The sequence below is a fragment of the Chiloscyllium plagiosum genome, unplaced genomic scaffold, assembly GCF_037043375.1.
Source record: "Chiloscyllium plagiosum isolate Xiang-an unplaced genomic scaffold, Cpla_swu_hap1 HiC_scaffold_27, whole genome shotgun sequence".
NCBI lineage: Eukaryota > Metazoa > Chordata > Chondrichthyes > Orectolobiformes > Hemiscylliidae > Chiloscyllium > Chiloscyllium plagiosum.
In genome coordinates this window covers 2,930,640-2,956,943 of record NW_028270165.1, presented here as the reverse complement: position 1 = coordinate 2,956,943, position 26,304 = coordinate 2,930,640, and the positions used below count along the sequence as shown (strand labels likewise).

The window sequence follows — 26,304 nt, the reverse complement described above, 5'->3', positions numbered from 1 at the left end:
CACTTTTAAGTTTTCCCCCCTCCCCCTAAAACTAATGTTTTCTACTTCTGGACCTCCCCACCCCAGGGGAAATACCTTGTCTATTTACATTATCTATGCCCTTCATGATTTTATAAACCTCTATAAGGTTACCCCCTCAGCCTCCAATACTACAGGGAAAACAGTCCCAGCCTATTCAGCCTCTCCCTGGAGCTCCAAACCTAACAACATCCTTATAAGTGGGCGGCACGGTGGCACAGTGGTTAGCACTGCTGCCTCACAGCGGGTTCAATTCCCGCCTCAGGCGACTGACTGTGTGGAGTTTGCCCGTTCTCCCCGTGTCTGCGTGGGTTTCCTCCGGGTGCTCCGGTTTCCTCCCACAGTCCAAAGATGTGCAGGGTCAGGTGAATTGGCCATACTAAATTGCCCGTAGTGTTAGGTAAGGGGGTATGGGGTGGGTTTCGCTTCGGTGGGTCGGTGTGGACTTGTTGGGCCGAAGGGCCTGTTTCCACACTGTAATCTAATCTAAAAAAAAAAGTCGTTTCTCAACCCTTTCAAGTTTCACAACATTCTTCCCACTGAGTGATCCAATAGGCTGTGAGCAATCTATTTTTGTTGGGGTGTAAGGGAGGGTATTTCTTAAGGACAATTAACTTTCACACTGTTTTTCTTTCTAATCCGAAGTCTCTCAAATCTTTCCCCACTTACCCTAAACCTATGCCCTCTCTTTTAGGACCCCCAACCCCGGGGAAGAGATATACAAAAGTTGAGCAGCCAAACAAATGCAAAAGGACTAAGAAGTCGAGCCACAGATGGGAAAAGAAAGTGGCTCCAGCCTTTTTTCTCCTATTGGCAATTGGACACTTCAAATCTGTCAGTAATACCACCTCCCAGGGTCTCCAGCGTCTCTGTGGCAGCAAGCACTGCGCATGCTCCTCGGAGCCAGCAAGAAAACTGCGCCAGCTGCTCGCTGTCCGCGCACGCGGCTCGCGCCCTTCTTTTGATGGACCAATAGGAGGCACTGGAGGACCGGAAAGAGACTGGTCCTCCTGCCAATCAGAGCGCCGCTATTGTCTGAATGCGGAAGTTGGAACATGAGCTTCGGAAGTTGCTGTTGTTGCTCCTCTCTCTCTCTGAATAAAGATTGAACTTCACCCCATACTGCAACCTCCTTCCTCTGTCCAACATCTGTGAGTACGGCACTCTCTTTTCTCACGTCGATTCTCCTGTTCCCTAGATGCTGCCTGACCTGCTGCGCTTTTCCAGCAACACATTTCCAACTCTCTTTTCTCACCCTATTTTCCGTTTCTTTTCTAAATTCTGAGCTTCAATTGTTGACTTGCAGCAACTGAAAGGAAATGGGGTGAATCGGGGGTTGGGGGAACAGACTCTGCACACGTTGGTCCAGGTCTGTGTCTCCATTGGCAAACGCGTTACCACAATGTGATGATTTTGCCTTTGCTGTGGAAGAAAATGCAGAAAAAAAGGTCATTTGTTTAAATGGTTATATATTGGGATGTGGAAAAAGTGGGGGCTACACATGCTGGAGATTAGAGTTGAAAAGTGTGGTGCTGGAAAAGCACAGCAGGTCAGGCAGCATCCGAGGAGCAGGAGTGTTGGACGCGAGCCCTTCACCAGGAATGATGTGTGGATGTACAATGGGGTCTCGGCAACTTTCCACACCAGTCACTGCCAGTTGTCAGACAAGTGTAGCAAGCAATCAGCAAGGTGAGTGGTACATTAGCAAGAATTCAGAAGTTGGGATGGCTTTCTGCGATCAGGCAGTCATTGAATATATTCAAGCCTGCGTTCATCTGATTTCTGAACAACAAAGAAGTGGATGGTGATGGGGGAAGGCAAAAATAATGGTTTTAAGACCAGTACAGAACAGTTACAGAGTCATACAGCACAGAAATAGACACTTCAGTCCAGCTAGTCCATGCTGGCTGTATTCATAAACTAAACTAGTCCCACGTAGTTTGGCTCATATCCCTTTGAACCTTTCCTACTCATGTACTTATCCAAATGTCTTTTAAATGTTATTACTGTACCTATATCCACCACTTCCTCAGGACATTGATTCCACACACAAACCACTCTCTTTCAAAAGAAAGGTGTTCCTCATATCTTTTTTTAAATCTTTCTCCTCTCTCCTTAAAAGTTTGCTCCCTAATCTTGAAACCCCCACCAGAAGGCAACAGCACCAGCCACTCACCTCATTGACACCCCTCTTGGTTTTATAAATTTCATAGGTAACCTCTCAACTTCCTGTCCCTCAGTGGAAAAATGTCCCAGCCTATCCACCTAGATGTAGGTATATTCATATCCAGTTATAATCTGTTCAGTGCTGCTGCATGCTCAAAAGACCAAATGGCCTACTCCTGCTCCCAATTCTCTCTCACTCTGCGTCCAAGACAGCAAGAGACCATAAGACACAGGAGCAGAAAGTAGGCTATTCAGCCCATCAGGTCTGCTCATACCACACAATTGTGGCTGATATGTTTCTCAACCCCATTCTCCCACTTCCTCCCCATAACCCTTGATACTCAAGAACTTATCTATCTCAGTCTTAAATATCCCCAGTGACTTGGCCTCCACAGCCTCATGTGGCAGTGAATTCCATGGATTCACCACTCTCAGGCTGAAAAGTTTCTCCTTATCTCCCTTCTAAAAGGTCTTCCCTTTTCTAGTCTCTTTCAGGTCCTGGTCTCGCCCACCAATGGAAACATCTTCCCAACGCCCACTTTGTTTAGGCCTTTCAATGTTCTGTATGTTTCAATTGTATCTCCCCGAGTGAGAGTGTGGGCCTGTTATGGACTAAGCCAGACCACTCAAAACATTCTTAAGCAGGCAGTCCCAGACCATAACTTTGTAATTTGATTTGGTAAGTGTACTGTGAAAATTATCTGGAGTAAGTTAGCTCAGTTGACTACTAGATTTTAAACCAGACAAAAATTTATTCTCAAAACTACACAATGAAACACAAAGATCAGAATAAAGAACCCCTACAACACTCAGCCTATCCAACGAGACTCAGTTATGCTGTTCTGAATATACAGTCCCAATAAGCCAACTCCCTTTGAAAACCAGTATAAATGGAACACATGCTTATAGGTTGAAATTGAGAGAGAGAGAGAGAGTTTCCACACAGCTCCCTGTTGAACTTGCAGCCAGTTCAAGACTGAACTAAAACTGCTCAGCTCACTCCCCTTTCTTTATACAAGTCACTTCTAAAACATGACCAATTTGGCCTGAAGTCACATCTGTTTACATATAAACAAAAGGCCTCTCAAAATTCTTTTCATCTCTGTTCAAACCAGACTGAATGGAACCCGGCCTGTTTATTACCTCTCTGAAAAAAGTCATGGACAGAGTCTCCTTGAGCCAGGGAAAAGCTTTTAGTCAAAAACGGAACTACCTTTGTGACACCTGTTAATCAGCATGAACCAAACCCTTCAAGATGAGGTGCAGCAGGAATTAGGTTCAACAAAGTGAGAATGGAGGGAGATTGCGTTGGATGGAGATTTTCAGCTTCCAGGGAATAAGAGAGGAAAAAGAGTTTGCTGTGAATTAGAATTGATCGGATGGGCCAATGGGCTGAGGACTGGCAGATGGAGTTTAATTTAGAGAAATGTGAGGTATTGCGTTTTGGTCAAGCAATCCAGGTAGGACTGGCACAGTGGAGGGGAGTGTTGCAAAACAAAAAGAGACCTTGGAGTGCAGGTTCAGAGTTCCTTGAAAGTGAGTCTTAGGAGGTCATGGAGTGGCTGTACAGGACATTGGTTTAGGCCACTTTTAGAATACTGTGTTCAGTTCTGGTCTCCCTGTTACAGGAAAGATGTTGTGAAACTTTGAAAGGGTTCAGAAAGGTTTTTCAAGGCTGTTACCAGAGTTGGAGTGTTTAAGACACAGGAAGAGGTTAAATAGGCCAGGAACATTTTCTGTGGAGCATTGGAGGTTGAGGGGTGACCTTATAGATGTTTATATGGGGCAGGATAGGGTGAGTACCCAGACTAGGGGAGTCCAAAACTAGACGGCATTTGTTTGCGGTGAGAGGGAATGATTTAAAAGGGACCAGAGGAGCAATGTTTTCAAAGAGGATGATGGAGTCTGATACAATTACTACAAAATTTCAAAGGCATCTGGATGGGGATATAAAGTGGAAGAGTTTAGAGGGATATGGGCCAAATGCTGGCAAATGATTTAGATTAATTTAGGATTTGTTGGCACAAATGAGTTGGGTTGAAGAGTCTGTTTCTGTGCTTATGACTCTAATCATCTTCGGTGAAAGCAGATGTGTGGTTGTGAAGACTGGACTTTCAGAGCAGCTTTCAAAGATGTTTTGCCTTGACTGGGAACAGAAGAAGTTGCAATTAAATCTTTTATTTGTGAGACAGCAACTGAATGAGTGAATACATCTTGGAAAATGAGAATTCATTGAACTGTGGGGATGAAGCCCTACCCTATCCAGTCATTTCTGCTGGTAGATGAGACTCGGACTCAAGATTAGGGAGAGTAGATTTAGGACAGAGATGAGGAGGAACTGCTTTACCTGGAGAGTAGTGAATCTATGGAATTTTCTGCCAAGGAATCAGGAGAGGCAGCTTCATTAAGTATATTCAAGACACAGTTGGATGGGTTTTTGCAATGGTAGGGGAATTCAGGGGAGTTGGGACAATGGAGGTAGGAGTAGCTGAGACGATGGATAGGTCAGCCATGAGCTTAATGAATGGCTGAGGAGGCTCGATGAGCCAATGGCCTACTCCTGCTTCTATTACTATGGAACTATAACCCTGCATTTCTCATGGCTAACCCACCAAACCTGCACATCCCTGGACACTTTGGGAAATTTAGCCTGGCCAATCCAAATCAAGGCCAGTGAGTAATGTCGTGATCTGGAGAATTAACATCAGAGAATGATAGAAAGGGACAAGGAGAGTAAATATACCAGCAATCAAAACTGGATTCTAAAGATCACAAAAATGGAAACTAAAAATGGTTTGTCTGAATGTGTGCTGCATTGTAACAAAAGCGAATGAATTGACTGCACACATTGAAGAGAATAATTATGATCTGAGACTCCTAATGGAGACATGGCTTCAGAATGACAAGGATTGGATCCTGAAAATTGAGGGGGGTAGTCAAATGGAAAGTAAGAGAATGTGAGAGGTGCTAATGAAAGCACTGATCACAGGGTAATCTGGTGTCAGCTCGGATTTCAGGTCCTGGTTTCTCTGTCCTCTGTTGATTTTCCTGTTCCAACAGAGTAAAATGTGGGTCTGCTCTCAGCTCTGCTGGATTTCTGCTGAAGCTTTGACCCCACCCCCACCCCTTTACACCTTCTGGAACAATAAAACATTCAGTGAATTGAGACCCAACCCACAATCTCCCAGTCTCTCAAACCAATCAGACACAAGAGTGTAGTCATAGCATGGAATCAAACAAGAAAAATGAAACAAAGTTAAATGTATAGGTGCTTAATTAGATTAGATTCCTATAGTATGGAAACAGGCCCTTCCACCCAAAAAGTCCACCCTGACCCTCCAAAGAGTAACCCACCCAGACCCATTCCCCTACATTTACCCCTATCTAATGCACCTAACATTATGGGCAATTTAGCATGACGAATTCACCTGACCTGCGCAACTTTGGACTGTGGGAGGAAACAGGAGCACTCGGTGGAAACCCACTCAGACCCGGGGAGAATGTGCAAACTCCACACAGAATCAAACTCAGGTCCCAAGTGCTGTGAGGTAGCAGTACTAACCACTGAGCCACCATGCTACCCCCAAATGTTTGTTCATTAGGAAGTAAACCAGAAATAGAGATTTCCCAGGATTCTTATAGTGCCCTACTTGAGGAATACTCTCTCCCTTACATCTAACTATTAGTACCCAGCTATGATTTACAACAATATTTACACCAACGTAAATAAAGCATTTGTTATCGTACAGACATAGAGATATACAGCACGGAAAGAGACTTTTTCTCTCCCTCATGCATGCATGCACACACGTAACTGACAGGAAGTTCTAGGATTTACATATTATTGATACCTGCAACCCATTCTAAACGATGAAAGACTTAATCCAGGTCTGTTCGAGATATCATTTCAGTGGCAGGACACTGTAATGTTTTTCCATGAATTCTGTGCCTTATCATCGTATTCTCCACAATACCTGATGAAGGAGCAGCGCTGTTAACGCCAGTCCTTCCAAATCAACCTGTTGTGTGTTTGATTTTTAACTTTGTCCAGGTTAAGTTGGATTGGCCATGCTAAATTACTCATAGTGCTCAGGGATGTGCATTAGTCAGGGCAATAGGAGGATGGGTGTAGGTGGGCTACCCTTCGGAGGGTCGGTATGGACTCCTTGGGCCGAGTGGCCTGCTTCCACACTCTGGGAATTCTCTGAAAGGAAGGGATTACCCAATTGCAAACTGCAGGGCTGCGCAGGCGCAGTGCGCGGAGCTGTTGTCGGCCTTTCCCCGTCCCCTCGCTTCACCTGTGACGTCATAACGCGGAAGTGGCCCTGTCCGTTTCAGAGTGAAACTCCCTCCCTCTGGGCAACCCTTCATCCTGGGAGGGAGTGGGGGTAAAATCTGTTCAGTTCGAGCAACTGGAGTGATTCCAGGGAGGGGGCAGACTCTGCAAACTCAGGAATGTGTTTTAATTACCCGGATGAGGAGGGATGGGATGGGGCTGTTTTCCCTCCCGCGCCAGAGACTTAGGGGTGACCTTATAGACTTTTTATAAAAGCATGAGGGGCATGGATAGGGTAAATATACAAGGGCTTTTCCTTGGGATGGGGGAGTCCAGAACCAGAAGATAATAGGTTTAAGGTGGGGGGGAAGATTTAAAAGGGACCGAAGGGGCAACGTTTTCATGCAGAATGTCATGTGTGTAAGGAATGAGCTGCCAGAGGAAATGGTGGATGCTGGCATCTGGATGGGTGTTTGAATAGGAAGGGTTCAGAGGGATATGGGCCAAGTACTGACAAATGGGACTAGATTGATTTTGGGTATCAGGTTGGCACGGAAGAGATTGACCGAAGGGTCTGTTTCTGTGCTGTGTATCTCTATGACTCTGGCTTTCTACTAATATATGTACAGTTTCTCTCTGGTGTCGGTGTTAATGCTTTGATGTCTCCTTTTCCCCCACTTCCCAGAGACGTTAATGTGAGAACCGAGAGAGAGAGAGAGTGAGATGGTGCTTTCAATTTTGTGGAATAACTAAAGAAAATAAAGTAGAAATGCTTGTTCTGAATTTCTACTCTGGACTGAAACTGATGACTTTTGTAATCTCTTTTTACAGAGTATTTGGCGATCTGAGGACGGAAGTTTCAAAATTAACAGATGAAGGGCTTATGTCTGAAACGTCGACGCTCCTGCTCCTCAGATGCTGTCTGACCAGCTGTGCTTTTCCAGCACTGACTGTCCAGTAACTACAGTCCTCACTTTGTTGTCAATGTCTGACTGCAACAATGTTTGACTGTGATTCTGTGAGAAGGAGCAAAGCTTTTTGGTTCCTGTTTGAGTACATTTTCAGCATCGGTGGGTCTGGGTGAGTGACCCTACTGTTGGCAGCGCACTGAGTGTGGAGCCAGAAACAGTTGTACAGCCTGGAAAGAGGAATTCACGGTGAGGAATACACGCATTTGTGTACAGCTGAAGCTTCGGCCATGGAGAAACCTGAGGAATCCCACCCCGTGGAGGAATCGTGGAAGTGTGGCGACTGCGGGAAAGGCTTCCGTGCTCCATCTGCCCTGGAGATTCATTGGCGCAGTCACACCGGAGAGAGGCCATTCATCTGCCCCAGGTGTGGGAAGGCCTTCAGCAATTCCTCCGCTCTACTGAGGCACCGATGGGTCCACACCGGGGAGAGGCCCTTCAGCTGCCCCGAGTGTGGGAAGGACTTCAGCTATTCTTCTGACCTGCAGACCCACCGACGGGTCCACACGGGGGTGAGGCCGTTCTCCTGCACTGTGTGTGGGAAGGCCTTCAGCACGTCCTCCACCCTACTGACCCACTGGCGGGTCCACACTGGGGAGAGGCCGTTCCCTTGTTCCGAGTGCAGGAAGGGATTCACTCAGGTGAGCAAGTTGCAGACGCACCAGCGGGTCCACACTGGGGAGAAGCCTTTCAGCTGCCACGAGTGTGGGAAGGCCTTCAACGATTCCTCTGCCCTTCAGACCCACAAGTGGGTCCACACACAGGAGAGGCCTTTCCCCTGCACAGAGTGCGGCAAGATCTTCAGCAATTCCTCCTCCCTGCTGAAGCACCAGCGGGTCCACACAGGGGAGAGGCCCTTCAGCTGCCCCGAGTGTGGGAAGGGCTTTACCCAGGCGTCGGTCCTGCTGATCCACCAGCAGATCCACATAGGTGAGAAGCCTTTCTGCTGCCCTGAGTGTGGGAAGGGATTCACTCAGAAGGGCAACTTGCGCACGCACCAGCGGGTCCACACGGGGGAGAAGCCCTTCATCTGTCCCAAGTGTGGGAAGGCCTTCAGCGATTCCTCCACCCTGCTGAAGCACCAGCGAGTCCACACGGGGGAGAAGCCCTTCATCTGTCCCAAGTGCGGGAAGGCCTTCAGCGATTCCTCCACCCGACTGAAACACCAGCGGGTCCACACGGGGGAGAGGCCCTTCAGCTGTCCCGAATGTGGGAAGGCGTTTAGCAATTCCTCTGACCTGCTGAAGCACCAGCGTGTCCACACGGGGGAGAGGCCATTCCCCTGTCCCGAATGTGGGAAGGCCTTCAGCGATTCCTCCGCCCTGGTGAAGCATCGGCGGGTCCACACGGGGGAGAGGCCCTTCAGCTGTCCCGAATGTGGGAAGGGCTTTACCCGGGCAGCCACCCTGCGGAGGCACCAAGGAGTTCACGTGCCATCGCAGGGGGATTGAAGGAGCGACTATCGAGTACCATTATGGACTGGGCTACCAACCCAGTTCTGGAACTCCCAGGTTTGAATCCCACCGCAGCAGATGGCGGATTTGGAATTCGGTCAGAAATCTGGAGGTCAGAATCTAACAATGAAACCATCGGGTGGGGTGGGGGGGAAGCCCCATTCTGATTCAGTCACGTCCTTTTTAGGGAAGGAAACTGCTGTTGTGGAAGGATTCACTCAGTCATCGCAGCTGCATCCTTTACCTGGTCTAGCCTACACGTGGCTGCAGACCGACAGCAGTGCGGTTGAGTCCACCTGCTTCGCCCCACTTCTTTCCCTCCCGGCACATGGGCGGGGAGAAACTTACTTGGAGACAAGGTCTGGGTTGAAATCGCTGAGTGAAGCAATACTTCCTCCGGGTTAAGGCTGTACCAAGGATCCAGTTACAAAGGGACAAGTCAGTGGTGACCAATAGTAAAGAAAGTGGGGTGGGGGGCTGTGCTTTGACCTTGAGCTGTTAAAAAACAGCTACTTTTTCAACACCTTTTTGCTGAGGTGATCTGGAGCTGTCACAAAGTTGGGTCACAATAAAGGTAACCTGAACTTACTGCTGGGCTCAGACTTTGAAAGCTTTGAGCTCCAACAGGTTTTTGTTTTAAAGCTGCTCATTTCTTTCAGCCTCCTGCACTAAGTTTCCAATGTCGTGTGTCAGATGGAGCAGTGAATGAGTATCGTTAGAAATTGTAAATTTTTCAGGAGTGTAGAGTGCGTCATTTCATCAGCATTGTAAAGTTTACTGGCAGCACCAAGGTGTGGGCTGTGTTCACGAGATATGATGTTGAGATGTCAGCATTGGACTGGGGGGGATAAAGTTAAAAATCACACAACACCAGGTTATAGTCCAACTGGTTTCTTTGGAAGCACTAACTTTCGGAGCGCTGCTCCTTCATCAGGTAGCTGTGGAGCAGGATCATAAGACACATATTTTATTGCAAAAATCACAGTGTCATGCAACTAATAGGATATATTGAACAAACCTAGAGTGCTGTTAAGCCATTCATCTTTTAGAATGGGTTGCAGGTTTTAGTTCGTTAATACGTAAATCCCAGAACTACTTTTAAGTCATAGTCTTGAGATGACTTATGTTTTTTTTTTAAAAAGTGATATCTTAGCTCAGACAATGCATTACAGGTGTGAGCTTCGAGTCTATCAGTATCCCAATCTTGAATCAGTCTGGTTCTATTTCCAAAATAGGAATTTATAAGATTCTGTGCTTTTTGAGCAAAATTGAATGTATCTGCAAATATAATTCTGCCGAATGCACCCCATAGCGTTGTGCATATGTGTGCATGAGAGTGTGATTGTGTGCATGTCAGTTTGTGCATGCGCGTGTGCGTAAGACTGTGTGAACATTTGGTAGAGTGTGAGTGTGATGGAGTATAAGCCTGAGAGAGTGTTTGGGGGGGTGGGGTGTGTGTACATGTATGTGACTGAGAGAGGGAGCGTGTGTATGAGAGAGGTATGAATAAAAGCGAGCAGTTGCGTTTTGCTAAAACAAGGAAGGGCAGGACTTGTACAGTTAATGGTAGGGCCCTGGGTCATGTTGTAAAACAGAGACATTGGGGGAGTTAGGGTACATAGTTCTTTGAAAGTTGCATCATTGCTAGACAGGGAGGTTAAGAAGGCATTCAGCAGCATTGCCTCCACTGTTCACACCATTGAGTTGGGACATCTTGTTGAAGTACAGAATGTTGGTGAGGCCACTTTCCGGGTACTGAGTACAGCTCTGGGTGACCCTGCAAGAGGAAGAATACTATTAGAGAGGGTTTGGTGAAAATTTACCAGGACTGGAGGGTTTCAGTTGCAAGGAGAGGCTGGGACTTTTTTCATGAGAACACAGGAGGTTGAGGGGTGCGCTCACTGAGATTTATAAAATCATGGAGTGGAGGTAAGGTGAATAGAAAGGGTCTTCTTAGTGTAGGGGAGCTCAAAGGTAGGAGGAATTTTTTTAAGGTGAAAAGAGAGGTGTAAAAGGAACTGGGGAGCAATGTTTTGACAGAGGGTGGTTTACATGAGGAATGAACTTGCTGAGGAAGTGGGAGATGCAGGGACAGTTACAGTGTTTAAATTACATTTCGATGGGTACATGAAAAGAAAGGTTTAGAGGATTATGGGCCAAATACAGGCAAGTGGGACGAGTTCACTTTGAGAATCCATGGATGATTTGGACCAAAGGGTCTGTTTCTGTGCTGTATATCTCTCTGAATCAGAAGTGAAACCAGTAGAATTCTGAAAGGGGTTTGAAAGAATAGATGCAGATAAAATGTGCCTTTGTTGGGGAGGGTCACAGAATCCTGACAATGTGAAAGCAGGCCATTCGGCCCATCTGTTCCACATTGGCCCTCCATACTGCATCCCATCCATACACACCCCCTTACTCCATATTTTCCATGGCTAATCCACCCGAACCTGCACATCTCTGGACACTGTGGGTAATTTAGCACTGCCAATCCACCCTAATCTATAATTTACCTTCTCAAGAATGTAATCTAAGTACAGAGCTTTTCTAAGAAAAATGTCAGTCTGACTGGACATTGGGACACAAACAGAATTCACACCTCTCTTCGAAAAGCTCTGCATTTCAATGGCATTCTTGAGAAGGTAATTAAAACCAAACTCTGGGATTAACATACCAAAGAGCAGAAACCCATTCTAAAAGATGAAAGATTTAATCTAAAATTGTTTAATGTATCACATTTCCATAATACTTGACTCCTTTGACTATAAATTCCGTGACCATGATCTCATTCTCCACAACCACCTGATGAAGGAGCAGTGCTCCAAAAGCTAGTGCTTCCAAACAAATCTGTTGGATTATAACCTGGTGTTGTGTGATTTTTAACTTTGTCCATGGAAACTCATGAGTTGTGGGACTGGTAACAGTTGTCATTTTGTGATCTGTTCCAAGTGAAATTTATCCTCTGCTCAGGCACGGGTGAACAGTCTGTTCTTTGACTTTGGGGATGACCAGACTGGCAGTTATTAAATGCTTATGTTAACCAGCAGAAGCAAACTGTAGATCAGCAATCGTTACTCTTTAGCCCTGGTAATCCTGTTGGGTCAACAGAGAGAGAGAGAGGGAGAGGATGTCACATCTAAAGTGCATATAGAAAAGTTGTTTTGCTTGTTCAGTCAGTTGAGTTGGTTCTGCACTCAGATGAGAGTAGATACTGCATTTAATGGATCATAATTAAACACTATGATGGAACACCTTAATTTCAAGGAACGCTGAAAGGGCAAATTGAACTGTAACCTTGAAGAGAGATGTTCTTCCATTTCTAACCTTGGATACCCCAACTGAGACATTTTTACTGATAGCTCCATAATCATTTTACTGCTGGATTTTTTTCAGGGCAAATAATTTCTGGGAGAAAATTTCTATCCTGGGAAGGCAGGGAAATTTAAAGAAAAGGCTGTTAAAAGCATTTTAACTATGGCCCCACGAGCTCTCGTGGGACAGTGCATTTGCTATAAACATTTCAGAGAAATTCTGTCTAATTGTTTGACTGAAAATAGTTTCCCCATTGAATGTTAAACAGCTATTGAGAACATTGCACATTATAAAGTGCATTCCTGAGGAACGGAGGAGGATTGAACTTGCCAACGTGAACCACATTTTGCAGAGAGAGGACATTTCTCAGGATCGAAGAGGTTGATAGAAGTCAACAATTGTCAAATTATTTCATCAAATATACAGCTGGTATGGGGAGATGACTGGGGATCACAGAAGAGGAGTATCTGTAATGAGCACAGAGAAACAAACCCTTCAGTCCAGGCCAACCAGATATCCTAAAGTAACCTAGTGACCTATTTGCCAGCATTTGGCCCATATCCCTCTGATTCCTTCCTTATTCATGTCCCCATCCAGATTCATTTTTTTTTCTTCAGAGAATACTTGGGTGAGAGCCAAGATATTGCTATTGCTCAGCCTTTCCCTTCGTGCTAATTGTAGCTGGAGAAGCCTGAAATCTGAAAAGGATTTCCTGAAAAAAACATTGATTGAAGGTTGGGCTCAGTGATGGATTTTCTAAAGCTTTGCTATTGTAGTTTTCAATTTGCCAAAAAAAACTTTCAGTCATTGTTGTCCAAGACAAAGTAGATATTCATTTAAGATATAATTGAGACATATATGTTCTTCACAATGTTTTTCCTTCATTACCAGTGATTGTCTGTCATTGGTACATTGAGCATCATCTTTTTGTGATTCAACAGATATGATTTGAATTGAATTCTGTAAGATGGTTTTGTATTTTATTTAATTTTGTGTTAAAGATTTCCTTTTCATGACTTTATTAAAATATCTTAATGTATTATAATGAAGCAGCTAATTTATTCTGAAATTATTTCAATTAGTTGGTCAATTGCTGAATAATAGCTGCATAACTGTTGTAAATATTGATACACAGGAAAGCTATTTTGTTTAATATATTTGTAAAGATCTTATCAAAACTATAAAATTGTTTTTCATAGGAAATAAAATTTGCAGTGTTTTATTAAATGGTTGAAAGTAACTTTGCACTTAATTGCTCTGTTTGGGATTAAACATTGTGACTTTGAAAGATTATTTTTATCAGAGCTTATGGTGAGTGTATTAACAAACGAATGTTGCCATTTTCTCTTGAATTACCTCAAGCTCAATTTGAAATTCTTGAATGAGTTGAGTAAGGGGTACAAAGTGAATATTTATTGCACTTTGCTGAAATTCTCTGCACTGCCAATGTATTTGATTAAACAAGATATGTATCTCTCTTGAAAACTTTGTATTTCTTTGATATTTTATTTGTCAGTGCTAGTGCCCAAACATCCTAAATAAAAACGTTTTGGCATTTGGTGAAGTTGTGAATTTTCAGTCTGTTTCACAATTAAAGACACAACCAATCTAAAGATTAAATACATATAACAACGTCAAAGAGATTGTGATAATAGAAAGTCAACATGTAGAATTGCCAATGAAACATAAACCGTGGCTGCTCTGAATTTGGTACAGACTGAATATCAATTGAAATGATCAGAATTAATAGACATGATGGCATTGTGCGCAAACTGTGTGTAGTGTGAGTTCAGAATTTTTCTGATCACTTAATTCTGACACATGCAGTGATGGCAGCATCCTAATCTGTTTTATTTGTTCATGGACTGTGAGCATCACTGGCAAAGCCAGTATTTTTCATCATCCCTTATTTTCCTTAAATATTGGGTGGGGACAAGATGAGGTTGAGTTGCAAGGTCTATTGGCTTACCCTGTCCCCGACAAAACAGAGACTTTGGCAGGAGAACAAAAATTGGAAGTTTACTTAAATATTGATGCTCCCATTTATCTCTCTCAAAAGGCAATTGTTTTGTCCATCAAATTTGTAATGGCTCTTTTTTATAGAGTCATAGAGATGTACAGCACAGTATTCTTCCAGTAACTGAGTGACCAGAACTGTACTCAGTACTCTAGAAGTGGCCTCACCAACATCCTGTACAACCTCAACATGATGTCCCAACTCCTATACGCAGTGGGGGGAACAATAAATGCAATGGTGCTAAATACCTTCTTAACCACCCTGTCCACCAATGATGCAACTTTCAAAGAACTATGTATCTGAATGCCCCTCCACCTCAATGTTTCTCTGTTTCACAACATGGTCCAGGGCCCTACCATTAACTGTACAAGTCCTGCCCTTCCTTATTTTAGGAAAGTGCAAGCCGTCACTTTTATTCATACCTCTCTCTCAGCTAACCGATGAAGGAGCAGTGTTCCGAAAGCAAGTGCTTCCAAATAAACCTGTTGGATTATAACCTGGTGTTGTGTGAATTTTAACTTTGTACACCCCAGTCCAATACCAGCTACTCCACATTGTTTCTAGTGAATACAGCCCACATCGCCCAGTGCTGCCAGTAAACTTTACAATGCTGATGTAACAACACATTGCCTGCAGTCCTGAAAAGTTTACAATTTCTAACAATACTAGCTCCTCATTCACTGCTCCATCTGATACACGACATCAGAAACTTCGCGCAGAAGGCTGCAAGAAATGAGCAGCTTTAAAACAAAAACCTCTTGGAGCTCAAAGCTTTTAATGAGAGCTTGAGCCCGGCGATAAGTTCAGGTAACCTTTATTGTGACAACTTTGTTACAGCTTCAGATTCCCCCCAGTAAAAAGGCATGGAAAACGTAGCTGCTTTTTAAACAACTCTGGGTCAAAGCGCGCAAACACCATCCCACCTCACTTCCTTTACTATTGGTAACCACCATTTGTCCCTTTGTAATTGGATCCTTAGTACAACCTTAATCCAGAGGAAGTGTTGCCTCAGTCAGCAATTTCAACCCAGACCTGTCTCCATGTAAGATTCTCCCAGCCCATCTGCTGGGGGAGGGTGGTTGGAGAGTTGGGGCAGTAGAGAGTCAACAAGACTGCTGTGGTTTTGGACTCACCTGTTGGTGAGACCAGGTAATGGATACAGCTAGGGTGGAACAAGCAGATATCCACAGAGCTGCTTTTGAGGCGATGAGCCAAGAGTTTGGAAATGAGACGAGAACAGTGAGGGGCTTTAAATCGTGATCGAAATGAAGCAGGCACCTGAGGATTAATGTGTTTTATTTCCCAATGCAAGATACTGCTTCACAAAGTTGGGACAATGGAAGAAGCAGTGATGGTGATTATCTTTGGCTGTTCACCTTGTGAATGTTCCCATTGCTGCGCATGTCCGTATAACGTCAGAACTCTGCAGCATGGGGGCGCAATGGATGACGCATCTGACTCCACCTACCTGTTTGAAATGCAGCTCACAGCTTCTTCACACACCCCAATTAATCTTTCTCATTGCCCTGAAGCCGGCATACGGTTTGAATTCCCGATCTGCAGGAACGAGACTCTTTTCACTGTCTCGCGTCAGTAAATGTCCCTGAGAACATCAGAGTCACGTCACAGCGCTGTCAGAGGAGGGGAAGCTGAAATAGGCTGACAAGCCCAATACTCACCTTTCCTGTTGGAAACATTCCATGAGAAATATTAGGCCTCTAGTTGTGGCCGAAAATTTACGTTGCTGCCTTAGACACCCTGTGGGGTTCCCCCGCCCAGGGTGGTAACCTGCTGACTATGCTTTCTTCGCTGGCGATTTTAAATGACTTCCTGTTGGTTGCATTATCGCTCAAACTTCACAAAACCCGTCTCAATGAAGTCCCGTTTTCTCACGTCTGGGAATTTATTGCCATACAGGAAACTCGGGTTCTGAACAAAAACCATAGCACACTCAAAACGTCGGTTCTGTTTACTTTTCCACAGATGCTGCTCGACCCGTTGGCTTTCTGCAGTATTCGCTGTGTTTGTTCTACACAAATGCTGCTTTCCATTAAAAAACTTCAATCCCTGTCCTCTGGTAACTGACCCTAGTCAGTGGCAATAGGTTCTTCTGATCATTAACCTGCCTATTCCCACCACTTCTTCTACCAGCATTGCCAACAGCCCCTGGACATCTCCAGTTAACCTTCTTTGCTCCAAAGAGAACATTCCCAAAATGGAAATACCTCATGGCTGGACAATCGGGAAGAGATTTTGGCAAAATATTGTCAGTTAGCAGGTGGAAAAATGTTCATGAAGTAAAACAGAAATCCCAGTCTCCAGCTTTGTGAATCTTTAGAAACTCTTTGGGAAATGGAATTAGAGGAGAATGAAGGAATGAACTGTCCGACTGAGCAGAGACAGTCCAGACACCGTCCCCTTGTTTCAGAGGCCGGGAGATTGACTCTATTATTCTCGGGACATGAACTGAACTGAGACATTGATAAAATTCTCGTTCCTGCACATCAGGAATTCAAACGCCTTCCGGCTCCGGGTCACTGTGAAAAGTCGGGAACAGCAAGACACGGAAAGGCTCAAAGGACGATGGCCCCCGTGTAGGAGGGCGAGTTCCTAGTTATATTGGAGAGGACAATGTTCATGCTGGGCACGACAGACAGAATTATGCATTGACGAACAGCCTCCTCTAACAGACTGTGCAAGCTGTGCGTTTGCATATCTCTATATCGCAATTGGTCAGCCCGTTCGGCTGTTAATCGGAAGGTTGGTGGTTCGAAACCACCCAGGGTTGGAGTGTTTGTTGCTCTCGCTCCTACCGCTTTCTTGGCTGCGAAGGTGTCAGTTTTTAATGGTGTCAGGAAAATGTTTCCCAAACGGAAATCTTCTCGACTGAGGAAGCACAAAGGGGTTTCTGAATTGATTGAATTTCTAACGTAAAGGACTACGAATGCTGAGAATCCGAGACAGAAAGAGAAACGGCTGGAGAAACTCAGCAGGTTTGGCTGTTCCTGGATGAGGAAAAAGGAGTTCTGAAAAGTTGTCTCTGATTCTCTTTCTACAGATGCTGCCTGACCTGCTGAGTTGCTCCTGCAATTCCTGGTTTTGTTTCGAACTGAACGTCCGTTTCATCTTTCGGGATGAAACACCCAGACTCGCCATTTGCAGATATTTAACCCTTTCGAAACCTGTGAAGTGATTGGATTCAAACAAGCTCTGCAGTGATTCACTCTTTCTCAGCTCCACAGGCAGAGAGACCTGGGAAATGAAGCTGTCAGTGTGGTTCTGTATTGATGGGCCGAGTGGTGAATGCGATGGACATGAAATCCATTGTTGTTTCCCCACGCAGGTGTGAACCCTGCCGACTGCAGTTGAGAACTGTCGTCAAAAAGAAAGGGAGATTGTTCCACGGCTTTTTTAAAGATGCAAATCAGTGGAGGGGTTGAAATATTTCAATCACGTTGAGACTGGTCGGGAATCTGCAACCCACTGCCTGTCAGGGTGGAACAAGCAGATACCCACAGAGCTGCTTTTGAGGATATGAGCCAAGTGTTTGGAAATGAGACTAGAACAGTGAGGGGCGTGAAGTCGTGATCGAAATGAAGCAGGTACCGAAGGACAAAGGTGTTTTATTTCCCAATGAAAGATATTGCTACACAAAGTTGGGACTATGGAAGGGAAGCAGTGACGGTGATTATCTTTGGTTGTTCACCTTGTGAATGTTCCCATTGCTGCGCATGTCCGTGTGAACGTCAGAACTCTGCAGCATGGCGACGTCAGTTACGCACAGAGCCAGGGGCGCAATGGATGACGCATCTGACTCCACCTACATGTTTGAAATGCAGCTCACAGCTTCTTCACACACCCCAATTAATCTTTCTCATTGTCCTGAAGCCGGCATATGGTTTGAATTCCCGATCTGCGGGAATGGGAATCTTTTCACTGTCTCGCGTCAGTCAATATCCCTGAGAACATAGGAGTCAAGTCACAGCGCTGTCAGAGGAGGGGAAGCTGAAAGAGCCCCACACGCTGCTCACGGGCATATTTCACTTTCCCCAACTCACCTCCCCAACCACTGCGGTTCCTGGGAGTGGAAAGGGAACAAACACCAAAACCCAGTCTCAGTTTTGTAAATCTTCAGGAAATAAGAAAGCTGTTCATCCCTTTGGATCTTCCATCCTGGCCTGACAGCGTTGATTTTAAATGGCTGTCCAGTCATTGCCGATTCGTTTTGGCTGAAAAAAAATATTCCTTATCTCATCCTAGCATTTCTTGCCACAGAGAACTGTGCGGCAGAGTTCATGTATATATTTCCTTGTGTGGCATTTTGTAAATAACATTTGTTTGCGGGTTGTTTGTATCAGGTATTTCAGGTTCATTAGCCGCTGTTTAAGTGTGTTGGTAGGTTTGTGGGCTACCATGATGCTGAGAGGGTTGAGTTGTCTGGACATCATTTCACAGATGTCGTTAATGTAAAGTAATGTGGCTAGGGTTTGTGCACACGTTGCGTCTGCTTGTGTCAGTTTGTTGATGTGAAATCGGCACACTGGGTTTATTGGTTCGGCAAAAGTGAGGACTGCAGATGCTGGAAACCAGAGTTTAGATCAGAGTGGTGCTGGAAAAGCACAGCAGGTCAGACAGCTTCCGAGGAGCAGGAAAATCGCCGTTTCGGGCAAAAGCCCTTCATCAGGAATAGAGGCAGGACGCCTCCAGGGTGGAGACATAAATTGGTGTGGGGGGGGGGGGGGGAGCTGAGCAGAAGGGAGCAAAGAGTACAATAGGTGAATGGGGGTGGGGGTGGAGGTGACAGGTCAGAGAGGAGGGTGGAGCGGATAGGTGGTCAGGGAGATTGGCAGGTTGGACAGGTCAGCTGTAAGGTTGGAACTGAGCTAAGGTGGGGGGAGGGGAAATGAGGAAACTGGTGAAGTCCACATTGATGTCCTGGGGGTTGAATGTATCCGAAGCGGAAGATGCGGCGTTCTTCCTCCATGCATCGGATGAGGAGGGAGCGGCGATGGAGAAGGCCCAGGACCTGCATGTCCTCGGCAGAGTGGGGGGGGTGTTGAAATGTTGGGCCATAAGGCGATGGGGTTGATTGGTGCGGTTGTCCTGGAGATGTTCCCTCAGCGCTGTGACTTTACTCTGCGAGGAGTCTCCAGTCTCCCCAATGTAGAGGAGACCGCACCGGGAGCAATGGATACAAGTAATGATATTGGTGGATGCACAGGTGAAAGCCTTCGATATACCGTGGCTCGGGTTCGATTTTCGGGCAGGTAAGTCATTTCTAGCAGATCTGGCACCATGCGTTGACATCTCCCTGGTGGTCTAGTGGTTAGGATTCGGTGCTCTCACCGCCGCGGCCCGGGTTCGATTCCCGGTCAGGGAAGCAATTTTCTGTGGGGTTTGTTGCCTACCCGTTCTTCTTAAATGCGCTGTACAGTTATTGATTGGTCTTCGAAGTTCCTGGGTGCTCTCGTGTGTCGTGTCTCGTTGAAATAGTGTCCTGATTCAGATTTGTTTGTATGTGTAGGGATGATTACTTCTGTAGCTAAGTTCTTGGTTCGCGTGCGTTGTTTTCCTGTAGACGCTGTTTTGAATTTACCATTGACTGTTCGCTCTACTGTGACATCAAAAAATGGCACTTTGTTGTTGTTCTCCTCTTTTGTGAATTTTATGCCCGTAAAGGATATTGTTGATGGTGTTGTAGGTTTCCTCTAATTTGTTTCATTTTGTGATGACAAAAGTGTCATCATTGTAGCGGACCCAAAGTTTGGGTTGGATCGTTGGAAGGGCTGTTTGTTCGAGTCTCTGCATTATTGCTTCTGCTAGGAATCCTGACACTGGTGGTTTCATGGGTGTTCCGTTGATTTGTTTGTAGGGCTTGTTACTGAATATGAAGTGGGTGGTTAAGGCACAGTTCCACGAGCTGGATAGTGCTATCTTTGCTGATGAAGTTGGTGCTGTGTTTGTGACTTTGGTTCTTCGAGTAGTGTCTCCAGTTTTCTTTGGCCACGTTGATGTTAATGGATGTGAACAGGGCTGTTATGCCAAAGCACAACATTATTCCATCATCTTCGATCTTGGTGTCTTTGGTGTTCAGGAATTCTTGGATGGAGTAAATGGAGTGACGTGAATCTTCGACTTGGTGTTTTAGTCTTCAGTGGAGGCCTTTGACTCGTCTGTATATTGGTGTTCCAAGTAATGAGACTGTGGCCTGAGGGGGACTCCTGGTTTGAAGAGGAGGAGAACAACAACAAAGTGCCATTCCCAGATGTCACAGTAGAGCGAACAGTCAATGGGGAACTTCAAACTAGCGTCGACAGAAAAACAACATACGCAAACCAAGTTCTTAACCACAGAAGCAATCAACCCAACACCCACAAACGAAGCTGCATCAGGACATTATTTCAACGAGTCACTACACACTGCAGCACAGAGAAACTACGAAGAGCACAAGAGAAATACGTATATAATGTATTTAAGGAGAACGGATACCCAATAAACCCAGTCCGCTGATTTCTCATTGATACTTCCAAGCTGACTCTCAAAAATTCGGTTTGTCCCTCCATTCTTTCCTGCTTGTTTTTTGTGGGTTTCGAAAGCTTTCCCAATCCTCTGACTGAGTATTGGAGTTGGGACGTTATGTTGTGGCTGTACAGGACATTGGTTAGACCACTTTTGGAATATTGTGTGCAATTCTGGTCTCCCTCCTATCAGAAGTATATGGGTCAGGTGCTGTCAAATGGGACTAGATTAATTTAGGATATCAGGTCAGCATGGACAAGTTGGACCGAAGGGTCTGTTTCCATGCTGTACGTGTCTCTGACTACTGGTCCTGATGTAAGTTTAAAATAGAGTCCAAGTAACTTTGAATAGTTCAATCTTGTTGAGCTCACTTCCTAAAAAGTTTCAAATGAATCCCTCTGAGAGATACTGTTTAAACATGCTGAGTTGGACAAAGTATCCCATCAAGTTCAACACAAACCCAGAGGTGAAGAAGTCAGAACACCAAGGGGACCAAACTGATCACAATATTCCAGGTGCAGCCTCATCAACGTCCTGTATAACTACAACATAACTTGCCAACATCTATACTCAGTTCTCTAATTGATGAAGGCCAGTGTGCTGAAACCTTTCTTCACTGCCTTGTGTACCGATGTAATCAGAATATAGGACCTACTTTAAACTGATCCACAATCCAGCTACTGGGAGCCCAGAAGCAGAGTAGTGCTGCGTGAGTGTGCTGGGCACGTAACCCAGAGGTCGATGGGTCAAAACCATGTGATGCTATTGCTCAATGTCTCTAAAAGCTGCTTTCATTTACAAAGGTGCTCTGTTCTGTATTTTGCCTTTGCATCTGCTTCCCAAAGCTTCTTCAGTGGAGGAGTGGTAGTGGCATCAATCCCCCGGAGCTGGAAGAAGGCCCGAGCTCCAAGAAGCGGAGGGTAAGGCTGGAGACTGGATTTGCTCAAGGCTTGTATTTTTAACTCATTTAAATGGTACCTACTGTATGGGGCTATGTTTTACATTAAAACCGGAGGATCATATCAGAGTGTTATATTTCGCAGTGGTAGTTGGTAAAATGCACTCCCTGGAGGAGCACCCTCTATGATGCTGCATTTCTTGCCTTCTGCCCTTCCCCCATTTCTTATCTCCCAATTGATTTTATATTTTTTGGGGGTCAAATTTACTTTCATATTAATCAGACTTGGGATTCATTGTGTGCTATTAATTTGTTTCTTCGAATATTGTAAGTCAAAATTAATGCTGTAATTTCATTTCTGATGTCAGAACTTACTGGTATTCTGTGAATACCAGTAAGTTGTGAAAATAAATCAAGAACTTCATATTAATCAGACTTGGGATTCATTGTGTGCTATTAATTTGTTTCTTCGAATATTGTAAGTCAAAATTAATGCTGTAATTTCATTTCTGATGTCAGAACTTACTGGTATTCTGTGAATACCAGTAAGTTGTGAAAATAAATCAAGAACTTGTGGTTTTTAACAAAAAGAGAGGTTCACTGATATTCATGACATTGTCTCATTTGGGAGTGATGATTCAAATCTAACCAACAAACCGTTTCATGCAGTCACCCAATTTAATTAAAGTTTTCTTTAATTTAGTTAAAGAAAATAACTCTGGCAGGCTAAGATTTATGCAATCTACTTATAAGATCATGTCCATTGCTCGCAATATGGTCTCATCCACATTGAGGAAACTGGACGCCAACCAGCGGAACGTTTCTGGGACCGACTGCCCTGTGGCTGAACACTTTAACTCCCTCTCCCATTCCACCAAGGACATGCAAGTCCTGGGCCTCCTCCACTGCCAAACTCTTGCTACCCGACGCTTGTAGGAAAAACACCTCATCTTTTGCATTGGGACCCTCCTACTACATGGGATCAATGTAGATTTCATCAGTTTCCTCATTTCCTCTTGTCCCAGATTCAACCTTCCAATTTGACACCGACCACTTGACCTGTCATACCTGTCCACCTTGCTTCTCACCTATTTGCTCCACCCTCATCTCTGACCTATCACCATCAATCCCTACCTCCATCTACCTATTGCACTCCCAGCTGCCTTCCCTCCAGCCCCACTTCCTTCCCATTTATCTCTCAGCCTCTTTGGACCACCCTTCATTCCTTTAGAGCTTATGCTCTAAACCAAGACTGTGATGAAGCAACATCCTCAACAAATAGGAAATAGCTCCCAAGTCAGATTTCATCCCCTCTTCTGTTTTCCAGTTCTTTCAGAAATAAGAAATGTCTTTTTCTTCCACTAGAAAGCGATCTTCCACTTTCCACTGTCTGAAATGTTATGCTACACCACTACTTCAGACACCTTTTAAGAATCCTTTCAACCTGTTTTTATAACAATTGTGGAGGTGACCAAAAGCAAACATTTCACTCCTCCTCAATGCCCCATTTCTCCTCCTATGAGCCATTTTGTCATGTTGTCTATGTTACAAGCAGCCGAGTGCACTTGGTTTCTGAATCGAAATTTGGCCGTTGAAGTGAACAGGATTAATATTTATCGATGGCTAGCTGTGTTTGCACTAACTGTAATTATCCACCAATATGATGTCTTTTGTTCCACCAAAACTGGAAACATTGATCTATGTTTATATTGCAGTCGGATGTCGAAAATCATCCCAGCGATCTTCACGTTATTATAGTTTACTGAGGTCATAACAGCATTGCGAGGCAGTTTGATGTGACTAAAACTTGGATGGAAAGAATGTAGATTGATGAGAAGTCAAAATGGCAGTGTCTCTGGCCACAATCGATCTGTCTGGCTTGATTATATGATGAGCGGCTCTTCAAGAGCAACTTCCACTCCATCACTTCAACCAGCAAGAGGAGATAAGTGTGAACACCACATTCCGACTGTGACATATACGCATTGCTTCGATGTTATTGATCAAAATCCTGGAACTCGCTCCAGAACCTTTATTATAGACCACATCATATTTGTGAAGCAATGTAAGTGGCAGCTCACCATCACTTTTTCATGGACGGTTTGGGAAGTCTTTCTGGCAGAGCAAATGATATTCACATGATATTGGAGACACTCTAATCGTATGGAAAGATGAGTGGCTAACCAATGATATAGTAGGGATAGGGGCATGTTCAGGATCACAACTTGTAACTGGCAATGTGCCACAGGGATCAGTGCTGCGGCCAAAATTATTTACAATATGGATATGAATTACTTGGATAAGTGAAGTGAATGTACTATTGCCAAGACTGCAGTAGATTGGAATGCAGGTGGTGAGGATGACATGGAGAGGGATATCGACAGGTTAAACAAATGAGCAAAACCTTGGCCGATGGAATAGAATGTGGGAAAATGAGGTTGTGCAGTTTGCCAGGAGGAAAAGTGCTGAATGTTAAATGGAGAAAGCTGCTGAATAGGAGGATTTAAATGCTCGTATCCATGAATACGTCATCCAGGTTCAGACAGTAATAGGGAAGATAAATGGGATGTTGGTTTTTAAATGGAATATAACAGTAGGGAGGTTATAGTGAACCTAAATCAGACACCAATTAGGCCACAACTGAAAATTGGGAAGAGTTTTGGGCCTTTTAGCTAAGGTAAGATATACCGGCATTGGAGGCAGTCCAGAGAAGGTTGACCAGCAATGTAAATATTCATGGCATTGTCTCATTTGGGAGTGATGATTCATGTCTGACCAACAAACCGTTTCATGCAGTCACCCAATTTAATTAAAATATTCTTTAATTTAATTAAAGAAAATAACTCTGGCAGGCTAAGATTTATGCAATCTATTTATAAGATTATTTCCACTGCGCGCAATATGGTCTCATCCACATTGGGGAAACTGGACGCCAACTAGCGGAACGTTTCTGGGAACAACTCTGGGACAATAAAACCAAACGACCGACGGCCCTGTGTCTGAACAGTTTAACTCCCCCTCCCATTCCACCAAGGACATGCAAGCCCTGGATCTCCTACACTGCCAAACTCTTGCAACCCGACGCTTGTAGGAAAAACGCCTCATCATCTGCCTTGGGACCCTTCCAACATGGGATCAATATCGATTTCATCAGTTTCCTAATTCCCTCTCCCCCACCTTGTCCAAGATCCAACCTTCCAATTCGACACCAACCTCTTGACCTGTCATACCTGTCCACCTTGCTTCTCACCTATTTGCTCCACCCTCATCTCTGACCTATCACCATCAATCCCTACCTCTATCTATCTATTGCACTCCCAGCTGCCTTCCCTCCAGCCCCACTTCCTTCCCAGTTATCTCTCAGCACCCTTGGGCCACCCTTTATTCCTGATGAAGAGCTTATGCTCTAAACCAAGACTGTGATGAAGCAACATCCTCAACAAATAGGAAATAGCTCCCAAGTCAGATTTCATTCCCTCTTCTGTTTCCCCATTCTTTCAGAAATAATAAATGTCTTTTTTCACCATTACTTCAGCCAGCTTTAAAGAATCATTTCAACCTGTTTTTCTAACAATTGTGGAGGTGACCAAAAGCAAACATTTCACTCCTCCTCAATGTCCCATTTCTCCTCCTATGAGCCATTTTGTCATGTTGTCTCTGTTACAAGCAGCCAAGTGCACTTGGTTTCTGAATTGAAATTTGGCCGTTGAAGTGAACAGGATTAATATTTATCGATGGCTAGCTGTGTTTGCACTAACTGTATTATCCACCAATATGCTGTCTTTTGTTCCACCAAAACTGGAAACAATGATCTGTGTTTATATTAGGATGTAGAAAGTCATCCCAGCGATCTTCACGTTATTATAGTTTACTGAGGCCATAACAGCGTTCTGTGGCAGTTTGATGTGACTAAAACTTGGATGGAAAGAATGTAGATTTATGAGAAGCCGAAATGGCAGAGTCTCTGGCCACAATCGATCTGTCTGGCTTGATTATATGAGTGGTGGCTCTTCAAGAGCAACTTCCACTCCATCACTTCAACCAGCAAGAGGAGATAAGTGTGAACACAACATTCCAACTGTGACATATACGCATTGCTTCGATGTTATTGATCAAAATCCTGGAACTCGCTCCTGAACCTTTATTATAGACCACATCATATTTGTGAAGCAATTTAAGAGGCAGCCCACCCCCACTTTTTCAAGGACAGTTTGGAAAGATTTGCTGGCAGAGCCAATGATATTCGCACGATATCGACGACAGTCTAATCGTATGGATAGATGATTGGCTAACCAATGATGCAGTAGGGATAAGGGGCATGTTCAGGATCGCAACTTGTAACGAGCAATGTGCCACAGGGATCAGGGCTGCGGCCAAAATTATTTACAATATGGATATGAATTACTTGGAAACATGAAGTGAATGTACTATTGCCAAGACTGCAGTAGAGACAGTTGATTGGAATGCAGGTGGTGAGGATGACATGGAGAGGGATATCGACAGGTTAAGCAAATGAGCAAACCCTTGGCAGATGGAATAGAATGTGGGAAAATGAGGTTGTGCACTTTGCCAGCAGGAAATGTGCTGAATGTTAAATGGAGAAAGTTGCTGAATAGGAGGATTTGGAAGCATCTATGAACTCTTCATCTAAGTTCAGTGAGTAATAGGGAAGGCAA

The 26,304-nt window shown here is 44.6% G+C and overlaps 1 protein-coding gene and 1 non-coding gene across 2 annotated transcripts; both read left to right on the top strand.

Annotated features, from left to right (window-relative positions):
- The first annotated feature begins 7,655 nt into the window (after positions 1-7,655).
- LOC148142865 (uncharacterized) lies at positions 7,656-9,282 on the top strand. Its single transcript, XM_087973862.1, has one exon. The coding sequence runs from the start codon at positions 7,659-7,661 to the stop codon at positions 8,877-8,879; it is 1,221 nt and encodes a 406-aa protein (XP_087829988.1). The 5' UTR covers positions 7,656-7,658; the 3' UTR covers positions 8,880-9,282.
- A 10,237-nt stretch (positions 9,283-19,519) lies between these two features.
- trnae-cuc (transfer RNA glutamic acid (anticodon CUC)) lies at positions 19,520-19,591 on the top strand. Its single transcript has one exon. It is a non-coding gene; the product is annotated as a tRNA-Glu (tRNA).
- The last annotated feature ends 6,713 nt before the right edge of the window (positions 19,592-26,304 follow it).